The sequence below is a fragment of the Littorina saxatilis genome, linkage group LG3 (genome assembly GCF_037325665.1).
Source record: "Littorina saxatilis isolate snail1 linkage group LG3, US_GU_Lsax_2.0, whole genome shotgun sequence".
Lineage (NCBI taxonomy): Eukaryota > Metazoa > Mollusca > Gastropoda > Littorinimorpha > Littorinidae > Littorina > Littorina saxatilis.
This window is the reverse complement of record NC_090247.1, coordinates 71,390,142-71,404,560: the sequence shown is the minus strand read 5'-3', so window position 1 is coordinate 71,404,560 and position 14,419 is coordinate 71,390,142. Positions and strand designations below refer to the sequence as shown.

Genomic DNA, 14,419 nt, shown 5'->3' with positions numbered 1-14,419 from the left:
AACAACAAAACTAAACGATAACAACAACAAAAACAGCAACAAAACAATACATTGATACTTTGGTAACCAGAGTGCTAGTCCTACTGTCTACATTCTCTAATGCCTAAACGAAAGAGTTAAACATGAATCTAAGTCTTGGTACACTCAGAAAAACTCGAATTAAAGAAACGAGAAGTCAGAGGTTAACCTTTAAAATATAGGAAAGAACAAGAAGAGCAAACGCTCGATCGAGTCACTTTCGCAGTTCTGAATATTATATGAGGCATCAGATGGACAGGAAGAAATTGCTATTCACAACACAATGAGTCACGTTCACATAAAATTTGAGCCCGGTCACTTTTATAGTTTCCGAGAAAAGCCCAACGTTAAGTTGTGTGTTGCCGAACAGAAAAGGCTAGTTATCTCCCTTGTTTTTCTGATAACGTTCGTAAAAGGCTACAGATGTAAATACTTTGATGTAAAGAATAATCCTACAAAGTTTCAATCACATCCGATGAACTTTGTCAAAGATATAAAATGTCTAATTTTTCCTTTGACGCTGACCTGTGACCTTGAAAAAGGTCAAAGGTCAACGAAACCATCGTTAAAGTGTAGAGGTCATTGGAGGTCACAACTAAACAAAATATGAGCCCGATCGCTTTGATAGTTTCCGAGAAAAGTCCAACGTTAAGGTGGTGTCTACGAACGGCCGGCCGGCCGGACGGCCGGACGGCCGGCCGGCCGGACAGACTAACACTGACCGATTACATAGAGTCACTTTTTCTCAAGTGACTCAAAAAGGAAACGACACGGTGAAAAAGACACTTGTAAGAATGTTTAAATAACTAAGAAAAAAACAACTTCAAAACGTTAACAGGCTTAGAGATTATGGTAATTGTGAGCTGTTGTGTTTTCAGCATGAAAGCAGGGTCTGACATTTTGACGAGACAAGCCTAATACCAACGAGTCACAGACCAGCTTTATTACACTTGCTTCTGTCATGAAATCAGACTCTAAAATCATGGCGAAAAACACAGTAGCTAGCTATTAATATGCACAGGAGCTTGTATCAAAGTGCATGCCCGGGTCTGTCGATCGAAGTATCGAATCCAAAAACCTACTGCAGTAGAAGTTATGGAGTGGGATACTTTGATCAACGGTTCCCGTCCAGGCACTTTGATACAGGCTCCTGTGAGCATTATGTTGTTGTTCTGTCACCTGCAAGTCAGCCTCTGTGTTGCAAATGAAATGTGTTCTGTTGAAGACAAGTCGATGCAAGCTTCATTTCAAGGGCTGCTGCGTTGAGGCCATCACTCGATGCACGAAGGACCATCTTGCATACAACTGAACTGACAGTATTGCTGAACTGTGAACAATTCCATACTAATGTTCTATGATTTGTTTCAATCAAATCAAAAAGGATTTTTTCAATATTTAGGAAATGAAGCAATGATTCAGATAAAAAAAAGTATGCTTTTTGACAGATGCCTGGGAACAACACTGCACTGCCCTTGTAAGTGCTTCAAAATAGACGGAATGGGGTGGGGACGAAACTTAGTCTGCAGGTTGCTGGCTTTAAAACCATTTTGTCGCTTGTTTGTGTTCATGGATCATGCATCATCTCTCGACATATCATCATCATGATCGTATCCCTCTACTTTGACGAGACATTATAGAGCTGGTGTGTCAAAGAAGACAGCTGCAGCCATCATAATCCTCAGCCAATACCTGTCCCACTGGACAGAGAGGACGTTAAAACTCAGGGAGTCAGATTACAGTCCCATGTGGAACAATGATCTTCCAGTCAGGGAGTAGAATCAGCAATGATATAAGATTTTTAACGGCAATTGATTTTTCCTTCTCTTGAATTGTGCATAATCAGGAGAGAAAAAAAATAAATATTGTATTTTCAGAGTTAACATGCTAATAAGGAACTGCATGGTCTGAGGGAAACAAAATACTGAGTTACTAAATTTCCAGCCGTAGTTCTATTATGCTACTTCAAATCCGAACTTTATCCCAGACATAGTTCTAAGCAACTTCAAACACGCCTTAGACACTTAGACATGCGATCTGTTTTGATCTGCTATAGTGCATTTACTAATTCTACTCTTATTCCATCCAATGAAATCTGATTCTAGTTGAAACTAGCACATAGTGTAAATGAAAATAAATCTGAAATATGTTTCCATACTTAATTCTAGGCCATGAAAAGCTATATGCAGGTTGATAAAGATTGACTCAATAAGTGAGTTAAAATGCAGTTGATTCGTATTACCATAGATCAGTACTCATTAATTATTGGTCGATTAACTGACTGACTGATAAATCAATATAATTATGTATTTATTCATTTACTGTATCACTCTTGTGAGGCTTTCATAAGATATTTCAGTCAAAGTGTTGGCTTTCAATTTCATCAATACATTTCAGAACTGTTAATTTGAACAAGAGCACAAAGAAAGAATTTCACCGTGATGTCAAGGTGAGTTTGAAAGAAAATTCAATGATGGAAAAAAATAAATGATTTGTGCAGAGCAGTAAATAGTATGCAGTAACAATGAAACGCAAACTGGGAAACTATGCCATGCAAATAGAACAGAAATCATAGCACCAAACCCTTCCGGTCTGTCCATGCAGGCTTTTATGAGGGATAAGATCATCCGTTTACTTAGACATACCAACAATCTAGACTTGCTTTTCCCTGTGCAGAGTGAGAAGGTTTTGCTGAATTAATGTCATCACTGACCCTTGTCAACCTGCACCATAATTCAGCAAAAGAATTCTACTCTGCACCAGAAGTATACATGCAGGCTGTTGATTTGTGGTATGTGTCCAAGTGGAAGGATGCTGTTAGCGCATGTAACGGTCTGTGGTACACTACCATTCACACAAACAGGATTAGGCACCATACACCTATAACGTAATAACAAAACGGAAACTCACCCTGAGACGACCGTTCCTGAAAATGAAAATGCGTTCCACAAAACAATGTTGTCAATTCCATAAACAGCCAATCTTGGAACCAATTTAAGTTCATGTGTATCACTAATGTGAATATGGAGTAACATTGATCACCTAATCATCAGGCACGATACACCTATAACGTACCGTACTTTCCGGGTCATAAGGCGCGACTTTTTCCTCGAGTTCGACCCCTGCGTCTTGTATAACAAAGCCCTAATCCGTGTATGAAATACGAGAAAAAAAGAGACCGCTTGAGTACCAGTCAAACAACTTGTGATAAGGCATGTTTCAGCTACTAGGTACTGCCCTGCCTTTGATCTGGCCGCACACACAGATTTCCACTCTGTTAAACTCGGTCACTGATCCGTCACTGACCCCGGTGCAGGAAGTGTTTCCTCTCTCAGATATGACAGGGGAACCACCTCTCATGGCAAAAACTGGGTCATTGACCCCTGGGAAGAAGGTCGTGTCTATAAACAAGGCCACCCAGCTATCACAATGCCTTTAATCTGGCCGCACACACAGAGCACACATATTTTCACTCAGTTAAAGTCAGTCACTGACCGGTCACTGATCCCGGTGCAGGAAGTGTTTCCTCTCTCAGATATGACAGGGGAACCACCTCTCATGGCAAAAACTGGGTCATTTTGGTGCGCCCTATCGGCCCCCTGCGTCCAATGGGTGACTGGATTACAATTTTTTTTAAAAAGAAGGGGGTGCGTCTTGTATAACGAAGCGCCTTGTCACCCGGAAAGTACGGTAATAACAAAATGGAAACTCACCCTGAGACGACCGTTGACCCTGAAAGTAAATATGCGTTCCACAAAACAAACAATGTAGTCAATTCCATAAACAGCCAATCTTGGAACCAATTTAAGTTCATGTGTATCACTAATGTGAACATGGAGTAACATTGATCACCTAATCATTTTATAAGCACCATGAGTCACCATTTTCAAATACTTCATGTCCAATTGATTTCTGCACCTGAATTTCCTTCATTTTTGAACTCGTTTGTTTTGGATAACCAGTATGTTTTTTGCTGAAATTGATATGTACCAAAATGAAGAAATTAATTCTATACAATTAGATACAAAATTTGAGTAGTTTACTGCCGTTAGCTTGACATTTTTAATGAAAAGTTTTCTTGTGTGGATATTTTAAGGCCACAGATGGCATGACATTTTGGTCAAGAAATGTATTTTGGGTTCTCTGCATTTTTTGGTACTTTGAACACCATAGTCTCATAGAATCATTGTGCGAAGTAATGTTGTCATCCTCAACCTCTTCCTTGCAATAAAGCGATCATTTTCAAAATGTTTGATTAACATTTGACACTATTTTAAAAACTTTTGACGCTGTTTCTCAGAATCGTTTTTTGAACACAAGCATCGTCAATCATGCACATAATGCATTACTGTTAACATTTTACATTCTGACCTGCCAATTTCTAACTGGTCACATGATGCAGCTAGTCTTCTTCTGCTTCTGCGTTCGTGGGCTGAAACTCCCACGTACACTCGTGTTTTTTGCACGAGTGGAATTTTACGTGTATGACCGTTTTTTACCCCGCCATTTAGGCAGCCATACGCCGTTTTCGGAGGAAGCATGCTGGGTATTTTCGTGTTTCTATAACCCACCGAACTCTGACATGGATTACAGGATCTTTTTCGTGCGCACTTGGTCTTGTGCTTGCGTGTACACACGGGGGTGTTCGGACACCGAGGAGAGTCTGCACACAAAGTTGACTCTGAGAAATAAATCTCTCGCCGAACGTGGGGACGAACTCACGCTGACAGCGGCCAACTGGATACAAATCCAGCGCACTACCGACTGAGCTACATCCCCGCCCCTATGCAGCTAGTTAAAAAAAATCTATTCACTTCATTCCTCAGCTGCTATGAGAGGTTTCATCGAAGTATGCACACTGAGCATATAAGTATCAACAGAAAACTTAGAAACACAAAGGGCCACCCAAACTAAAACAAGAAATCTGACCAAGAAACAAAGACACATGAAGCATTTGAAAATGCATGGTGACTCATGGTTGCTAACAAATGTAATAGGTTAATTCTTCCCCTTGAGAATGACTGTTACTCACACTTCACATTTGAACACACTTTTTTTTATATTTTTTACTCAGGTTGGAGAACAGCTGGAGAACAAAGTCTCTGAAAACGCAGGCCAAGGTCCAGGGGCAGCGCCCTTGATGTCGGACCTGGGAAGAGGGGGCGGGTGCTAGATTGGCCAGAAATATTTTACTCATTTCACAGGCAATTTGATGGCCACTCGGCAGCTACAACTCGCACCAAACATTTCAAATTATGACAAATCAAGTGGAGCAAAAAAGATTGTTCAATGTTGATTTTCGTTGAAGTAATTTTTTTTACTGTGGGCCAATTTTGTTCTCTCAGAAAGATATTCGCTTTCTTGTGAAAATTGCTAATTTGCAGAGTTCTCCAGCCTGGTTTTATTTTTATACTATCCATTGTTAAGACATTATAAGCATGCAGATGCATGCAAGTGTGTGCAGATCTTTGTGATGAGACCGATTATAATAAAACCAGTTATATGACTGGAAAGGCCATCTATTCCCATACCATATTCAGCCAACAGATTGATTTTACATGATGTGTACTCTGTACAGCAAAACCTACAACACAGACACCCCCCAAATCAAATTCACAGGTACCCGTGTTAAAATCAACAAAACATCAGAACAGCAAAAACGGAACAGGTTTTGCATGCCATTGGATTTGGAAAGAATCAAATTTGTAGTAGTCAAACAGTCAGTTTTGTTCACCTATCTTTTCTAACAATCAATGGCGTTTTGGCATGCTGAACGGTGTAGGTGTCAATCCTGTCTTAAGCCGTTAATGGAGTTTTTTTAAGCTGTTTTAGCAGGTAATGAGACAAAAAGCGGGACATTTTAGTAACTCAACGCATTGCCTTCAAACTTTCAGTGATTTGTGTTAACACATGTCTTAAAACGCACACAGAATCTTAAGTCATTTGAGACATTCTTTATGCTGTTCAGTGCGAAATGACAGAAAGAGTATTAAAAATAAAGATATATATCCTGTCACATTGAACAGAAAAAAAGGAAATTTAGCAGGCATTAAGAGAAATGAAAGCTTCAAGTTACACTTTAATTTTACACATATTCTACACCGGTCACTCACAGCGCACTGGTTTAAATGCATACAGATTCCTGGAAAAAGCTCTTTCAAGAGCCATGCTCAGCAGTGAGCTTTGATAGGCGTGGGCAGTACATTTTGCTGTTCACTATGTGAAAGCACCCACTTCTTTAAAATGTCTCTCGCGTTGAAATCCTCATATCACCGATGTGTGATTAAGAATGTACATAAAATTTAAGTGGGTGGCGCATCTGTTATTGTTCTTGAAGAATGCAAACAAATTATTTTTTTCTTGAGCCTGCAATTTGAAAACTCGATTTTCAGGCATGTCACATAACAGCAATACTCATTTCTCAGAGATTCTGTGTGTATTTTACAACATGAGTTAGCACAAACCACCAAAAGTTTGAAGGCAATGCATTGAGGAGTTTCTCAAATGTACCATTCTTTTGTCTCATTTACCCGCTAAAATGGCTTTAACAAGAGGCGAAGCCATCAAGGCTCACGTAAGAAATCGACAAACAGTAACACAAACTCAATCACTCCGTCACACATACACACACACAGTACACACACACAGTACACACACACACACACACACACACACAGAAAGAGCATAGGTGAAACTGTGCAAGAAAGCGAGACACTAGATCTAGATCTGTCTGTCTGCATGTAGCCTACTTACAAGGACACGACTGCCAACTAGTCTCGGCGCGCTCAAAATAATAATGACCGAGACTGTCAGTACTTCCTTCGCGTGACGTCTAACCCTCTTACGTCATAATGTGACGTCAATGTAATGTGACGTCTTCAAATGTTAGAGTTTCTACCACAGACATACACACGCACAGACGCACGCACGCACGCACGCACAGACAGACAAAGTTACGATCGCATAGGCTACACTTACGTGAGCCAAAAAAACGCAACTAACAGCTTCTGAGAGGAATGACACCTACACTGTTCTGCACACCATAATGACATTGTTTGAAAAGATAGGTGAATCAAACTGTCTGCTTTGTTTACAAGACTGATTGTTCTTTCCAATGGCATTTTGTTTGTTTGTTTGTTTGCTTAACGCCCAGCCGACCACGAAGGGCCATATCAGGGCGGTGCTGCTTTGACATATAACGTGCGCCACACACAAGACAGAAGTCGCAGCACAGCTAGGCTTCATGTCTCACCCAGTCACATTATTCTGACACCGGACCAACCAGTCCTAGCACTAACCCCATAATGCCAGACGCCAGGCGGAGCAGCCACTAGATTGCCAATTTTAAAGTCTTAGGTATGACCCGGCCGGGGTTCGAACCCACGACCTCCCGATCACGGGGCGGACGCCTTACCACTAGGCCAACCGTGCCGGTTTCCAATGGCATGCAAAGCTTGTTCCGTTTTTGCTGTTCCGATTTTTTCCCTCGATTTTAACGCGGGAACCTTGCTTTCTGAATTTGATTTTGGGGGGTATCTGTGTTTTCTTTCATTTTTTCATTTTCATTACTTTATTGTCCCATCGCTGGGAAATTCGGGTCGCTTCCTCCCAGTGGAAATCTAGCAGCAACGGAGTCGCGCTACCCAGGTGTCTGCGTGTTTAGGTGTATTCAGCCACCTGCACTTATGGCAGAATGACCAAGGTCTTTTACGTGCCATTGTGATGACACGGGGGTGGGACATGGCTTCCGTCTCTGGGTCTGCACATAAAGTTGATCCATGTCCGTCCCGGCCTGAATTCGAACCTGCGACCTTTCGATCACAAGTCCAGTGCTCTACCAACTGAGCTACCGGTACATACATTGCCTCATGTAAAATCAATCTGTTTCTTCTATATATGTTAGAGGAATGGATGGCCTTTCACGACATAAAACTGGTTTTACAATTAACAGTCTCATCACAAAGATCTGCACGCAAGTGCATCTTTTCAAGTCTTTCAATTCATGTAAAAATACTGCCGATTCAGACAAATGAACTGAAAGGCATGTATTTTCATTAAGATCAACTAAGATCAGCCTGTCTTCAGAATGTGCATTCTGTTCATGCACTCAACCATTCCTGCTGTTCATCAAATTTATATCAGGGAAAAAGAAGAAAAAACCAAACAGGCACTGTTTATGCCATTCAGAGTTAAAAGTAACCTTCAGCCTGACTTTCTAATACAGTATTTTGTATAAAAAAAAAAGTGATCCGTAAGAATAACAAAAAATAAAATTATTACGACAAGATCTTTTTCTTTCTTGTTCTTTTCATTTCTTGAATACAACTTTCAAGACTTGTTGATAACAGGCTTCATTGCTGATTGAAGAAGTAGTCATTCATTGCCACTACCAGGCACGTTTGTGAGCTAGGCTGACAAGAGTTGATCTTGGGAAAATGCATCTCCATCCATATATTACAACACCAACACTGGGGAAGTCAAATGTAATCTCACGACACTCACGCACGCACACACATGATGATAATGATGAAGAAAAAATAAACGCACACACGCACAGAGTTTGTGTGTGTGTGTGTGTTGTTCATTACTTAACAATGATGATGAAGAAATCAAAAGGGATGATGTGGTTACACCTAAAAAAATGTAGGCATCACAGTAGTTATCATAGTCATTGATACAACTACCTTTTTTTTACTTCCTCAACCTCTATTTTCACTCGGCCATCTTCTTCATCCTGCCCCAAATCTTTTTCTATTTCATAACAGTCAAATGCATTGCGTTTTTTCAGATTCAGACAGGCATAAATGACACTTTAAGCGCATGCACTGAGTTTGCCAAATAATCTGCCTGAATATCGTAATTGTCATGGCAACTGGCAACCTTACTGTTGATGTCCAACTGCCAACATATGTTGCTCATCTCTGAGCTCCACATGATGCAGTCATGGTTGTAACCTGTTACTGTAATGCGTTTATCTTAGGCCTAAAAAAAAAATAGGTGTGGTTACGGTAACCCGACCTACCCTAATTTTAGGGGCCGATCCTATAACTTTTTATTACATTTGTCAAAAAAAAAAAAAAAAAAAAACAAAAAAAAAACGAGTGCAAAAAACGCAGTGAAAGCGAAAGCGCCCGAGTCGCACACTTATTTCCCTGTCAAGTAGGTTTAATTTGTACACATTAGAAAAAAAAGTTAAAAAAAAAAAAAAGTGATTGCCTACCTACCTACCCTATTTTTTGGGGCTATGTTACCGTAACCACACCTATTTTTTTTTTGGCCTTATGTTGATTGTATCAAGTTTTTTTTCTTTCTCATCTGCTGCTCTTCTTCTTTCTATTCTCTTTTTATTCGTGCATTTAGTACATGTCGTGTTGACAAACGAGAAGAAGAAGAACTTGGCTAAGACATGTTGTCTCATCTAAGGAAAGGTTGTAAGACCAGGCAATTTGTGCCTTAAGCATTTTAATATTCATATACAGATCAATCAGTCAGCCCTAACCTTGCTTGTGATACTGTGATGCCTGTTCAATGCTTTTCTTTCTGAAGCCTCAGAAAGTCTAAAAAGCATAACAAGACGCTTCATATATAAAATGATATATATGTATTCAATTAAAAATCAACAACAGAGAAATCAGCATGCACATGATGTGATAATACAAGCTCTGAGAAGGATCATGATCAGATAACCCTCACATGTGCCCAGATATATTTCAGTTAGAATTAGTCTGAAAGCTAACATTCAACAGACAAGCATGCCTGTCACTTGGAAGAGACTTCAGCTCATTCATTAACAGAAAAGCTGAATAAGCTGCAATATTATATATATACAATGTCCTCCAGTGCGCAGACATTCGTACATAATTAAAAACAAAAATCAAAAAATCAATCAGATAGCTGACAGTCTCAAGAAAGCACCCATTTCCAAAGCCTCTCTCAAAAACTATAAAGCAAACTAATGCGCGTATAATATATATCTATAAGCTTTCTACATGTGCAATCATGAAAGTGATGAACCAAAACAAAATGCCAGATAGGAATAGAGCAAGAATGTTAGTATCACAAGATGAGAGAGAGAGAGAGAGAGAGAGAGAGAGAGAGAGAGAGAGACAGACAGACAGACAGACAGAGAGAGAGAGAGAGAGAGACAGAGACAGACAGACAGAGAGAGAGAGAGAGAGAGAGAGAGAGAGAGAGAGAGAGAGAGAGAGAGAGAGAGAGAGAGAGAGAGAATGTTTGTTTCAAAGTTTGTTTTGTTTGGAAGAAAAAGAAGTAACAGAAGGTGGTTTTTTTTTCCAACTTGATTATAGTATAATCATTTCTGAATCTATCCTGTGCAACTAAATACTGTGAGGTACATAACATAATATTACTAAAGAACTTGAGAGTGACAATGTCTATGTTTAAAAGTTTTATGTTTACAAGTCTGTCCAGAGACCAACATTACCATTCAGCTAAGCCTCTTGTGGATAACTATAGAATAATAGTGCAGTGTCTGAAATGCTCTGGTTTTCTCACATTTCAGTTTTTTACCGTTTCTTTTGAGAACTGGATTTAATTGACACACAAACACACCGAAGACTCTGGGAAATTTTAGTTTTAAAAGACAGAGGTCTCAAAATGGACATAACTTCACAGACTTCATGACAAGAAACTCTCAGAAAACAAAATCTTAAAAGAGTTGGGGTCTTACAACAGTGTCTGGAAAGAGGATGGTCACTACATTGTAAGAGCACACACACACACACACACACACACACACACACACACACACACACACACACACACACACACACACACACCCACCCACACACACACACACACACACACACACACACACACACACACACGTCAATTTCCACCCCTACTGACCTCCACAATTACCAGCAATACTCCTTTAAAGACAAGAATGATTTCTTCGGATGAAATCTTCATTACACGTAGTACATCAAAACGTGTCCAAATTGACATGCCGTAATAAGCATAACTTCACAAGAGAGTTGTGTCTGATATCACAACTTCTTCAAATGTATGCACATCTTTGAGATGCAACAGTCCAACTTGTCGTCACAGTAGACAAATTAAAATAAAAAACCCTGTCTGGTTTGAATGGGTTGTGAAAGAGCGAATAGCCTTGCTTTTAATCGGACAAACATTGGAGGGGCCAATCACTACTAGCAAGGGGTGTGTCGAAAACACTTGGACAGGAGCACGTGTGAATTTATCTGTCAGAAAAAAGCAAGGTCAAGGGTATTCACTCTTTCACAACCCATACAAACCCGAGGGAGTTATTTCTGAAAATCGTCTATTGTCACACAAACCATAAATGTTGATATCATTAGTCAGGTTACCAGTCCATTTCTTTCTTTATTTGGTGTTTAACGTCGTTTTCAACCACGAAGGTTATATCGCGACGGGGAAAGGGTGGAGATGGGATAGAGCCACTTGTCAATTGTTTCTTGTTCACAAAAGCACTAATCAAAAATTTGCTCCAGGGGCTTGCAACGTAGTACAATGTATTACCTTACTGGGAGAATGCAAGTTTCCAGTACAAAGGACTTAACATTTCTTACATACTGCTTGACTAAAATCTTTACAAAAATTGACTATATTCTATACAAGAAACACTTAACAAGGGTAAAAGGAGAAACAGAATCCGTTAGTCGCCTCTTACGACATGCTGGGGAGCATCGGGTAAATTCTTCCCCCTAACCCGCGGGGGGTTTACCAGTCCATGAAGCTTTAAAACCGTGTTGACGTTAAACCCAGCGAGTCTCGGATGTTTTTAGCAAGGATCAGTAGATACTAGCATTGTTTTCAAAATGTTCTCAGTTTAAACACTGGTTTCATTCAATACTTTTATGCTGCTGAATCAAGCCTACTTTGTTTCTCAGAACTCTTGACATTATGACATGAATTTTTGTTTTACAATCAGATCCTATTCAGAAAAATACAAGAGCAATTGCAGTGTTGTCTTAAAAGGCAAAATTGTGCACATAGTTTGACTAATAAGTATTAATATTCAATAAAAGTATTTTTGTCTTTAAAATGTCCATGCTGGCATTTAGAGTTGCTGTGACGAGCGCAGTGGGCTGGTGGATAAGACATTGGCCTCCTTTTCGGAAGGTTGTCAGTTCAAATCCTGGCTGCAGCAGCCTGGTGGGTAAAGGGTGGAGATTTCTCCAATCAACCAGGTCAACTAATGTGCAGACTTGCTAGTGCCTTATCTCCCTTCGTGTGTACATGCAAGCACAAGACCGAGTGCGCACAGAAAAGATCCTGTAATCCATGTCAGAGTTCAGTGGGTTATAAAAACACGAAAATACCCAGCATGCTTCCCTTGAAAGCGGCGTATGGCTGTCTGAATGGCAGAATAAAAACGGTCATACATATTAAAAAAACAAAACTTGGTAAAAATATAAGTGAACGTGGATGATTCAGCCCATGAACGAAGAAGAAGAAGAAGGAGAAGAAGAGTTGCTGTGATGTTTAATTTGACTTCTTTGAATTGTGCAAATTCAGCAGAAAATCCCATTCTCCATCGTCAACAATTACACAGGTGAATGTGGTAGGTCATGATGAAGAGTGCAGCTAAACTAGCTCCATGCCAGCACAAACCAAAGCCAAGACAGATCCATAATGGTTTATTACATGGTAGGAAGATACATAAGAGTTGTTCTTTGCTACTGGTCACAAGTGGGGGTCAGCTCACACAGACGCATTTTTCAATACAGTCTAGGGGAGAAACTGGTCACAAAGCACCCAGATACACACAGACACACAAGAACCAGCTTTAAAAGTTAGATTATGTAAGAACCATGTGAACCAGTGATTTTTTCTTATGTACATCAGATACTACAGTATTTCTGCTTTATGAAAAGCTATATTTCACAAACAAAACTAAAGATTTGAATTTTGACCACTTTTCCCCCTTTCTGTACTGAAGAACAACTCCCGTATATCATCTCAAACCGCCACTGCAACTAGTTTAGTGTAAGTAGAACGAGTCATGTACAAGGTGCACGATGAAATATTTATATAATGAATTAATTGCTCATGAATGTGAGAAGCATGTGCTGAATATTTGCTTCCCTCTCTGTTTTCCGTTGCCCACAAAAATGCTACCAATGTGTTTTTGCTTGTTTCTTGACATGCTGCACGACAGATAATTTTAAAAGGCACTGACTGAGTGTTGCCAAAAAATCAGGACCAGGACTGTCTTAAATATAAGTCACCTTATTGACCTTCCGCCTTGGTCGATAAAGATGAAACAGAAGACGATATCCTCCCCTCGGATCGACAAAAAAGCTGGTCAGACAAGAAGCTGCCAAACATCTTATATTGTCAAATACAAGTGAAGTCAAAAGAGCAAGCGTTACATCTGGACAATCCTGGTTTTACCTGTGAATTTCATGCTGGATATGATTGTAAATGTACATCCAAGGTAACAAAAAAGAAAACTTTCCAAAGTGTTCATTTTTGTACATGCTGCTATCTCTTTTTAGTTTTTGTTCTCTGCTGCGACGGGCGCAGTGGTATGGTGGTAAGACGTCGGCCTCCTAATTGGAAGGTCGTGAGTTCTAATCCCGGTCGCTGCCGCCTGGTGGGTTAAGAGTGGAGATTTTTCCGATCTCCCAGGTCAACTTATGTGCAGACCTGCTAGTGTCTTAACCCCCTTCGTGTGTACACACAAACACAAGACCAAGTGCGCACGGAAAAGATCCTGTAATCCATGTCGGAGTTCGGTGGGTTATGGAAACCCAGCATGCCTACTCAACGAAAGCGGAGTGAAGCTGACTATGCTCTCAGAGTATAGTGTGGGGAACCCAAATGGGCAAACAAGCTCACACGTCACCAGAAATTCTGGAACGCTGAAGAAGAAGAAGAAGTTCTCTGCTGCTGTATCCAAAAATCTGAAGAAAAAAAAGTTAAAGAAGAAGAGGGGGGGGGGGGGGGCGACTTTGGGAGGAAGAGGTCAGGCAAGCATCGCTGCAGCCATTTACTTGGATGAAGAACAAAACTCACATTTCCGACATTTCTGCCGCCATTCGCTACTTGATCCACAAACTCGTCTCCCTTGACAAGCCTCAGGTATTCACAGGTCGGGCGCCACCTTGCGTGCACTTCTGCAGGAATGTCACCAGGTTCCCACGACTTCAGGCCAATGCCGCAGAAAAAGCACCGCACACAGTCAGCGTAACCTGCAGGGAAAAAAAATCTGATAAGCATACACACTTATTTAGCTGTGGGTGGATGCATGTGTTATCAGTTGCAGAATGAAGATCTCTCTCCATTCAATTTCTGTTTTTGAACTTTGACTTTTTGACAAAAATGCATTATTTACATTTGTTCAACCATTAACAATCATACTTTACAATAATGCACTTCCAAAAGGATTTCAATTGTT

The 14,419-nt window shown here is 40.2% G+C and overlaps 1 protein-coding gene across 4 annotated transcripts in view; it reads right to left on the bottom strand.

Annotated features, from left to right (window-relative positions):
• Nucleotides 1-14,419, bottom strand: part of LOC138963163 (baculoviral IAP repeat-containing protein 3-like) — an 81,933-nt gene that overhangs the window by 14,803 nt on the left and 52,711 nt on the right. For 2 of the 4 annotated variants that reach the window (XM_070335195.1, XM_070335196.1), the window contains exons 4-5: nucleotides 14,038-14,213; nucleotides 3,729-3,747 (exon numbers count right to left, since the gene is read on the bottom strand). In XM_070335195.1, the coding sequence (XP_070191296.1) occupies nucleotides 3,729-3,747; nucleotides 14,038-14,213 (195 nt within the window). Of the gene's footprint in view, nucleotides 1-2,925; nucleotides 2,942-3,728; nucleotides 3,748-14,037; nucleotides 14,214-14,419 lie in introns of all 4 variants that reach the window. The other 2 variants (XM_070335197.1, XM_070335198.1) reach the window with 1 other exon arrangement.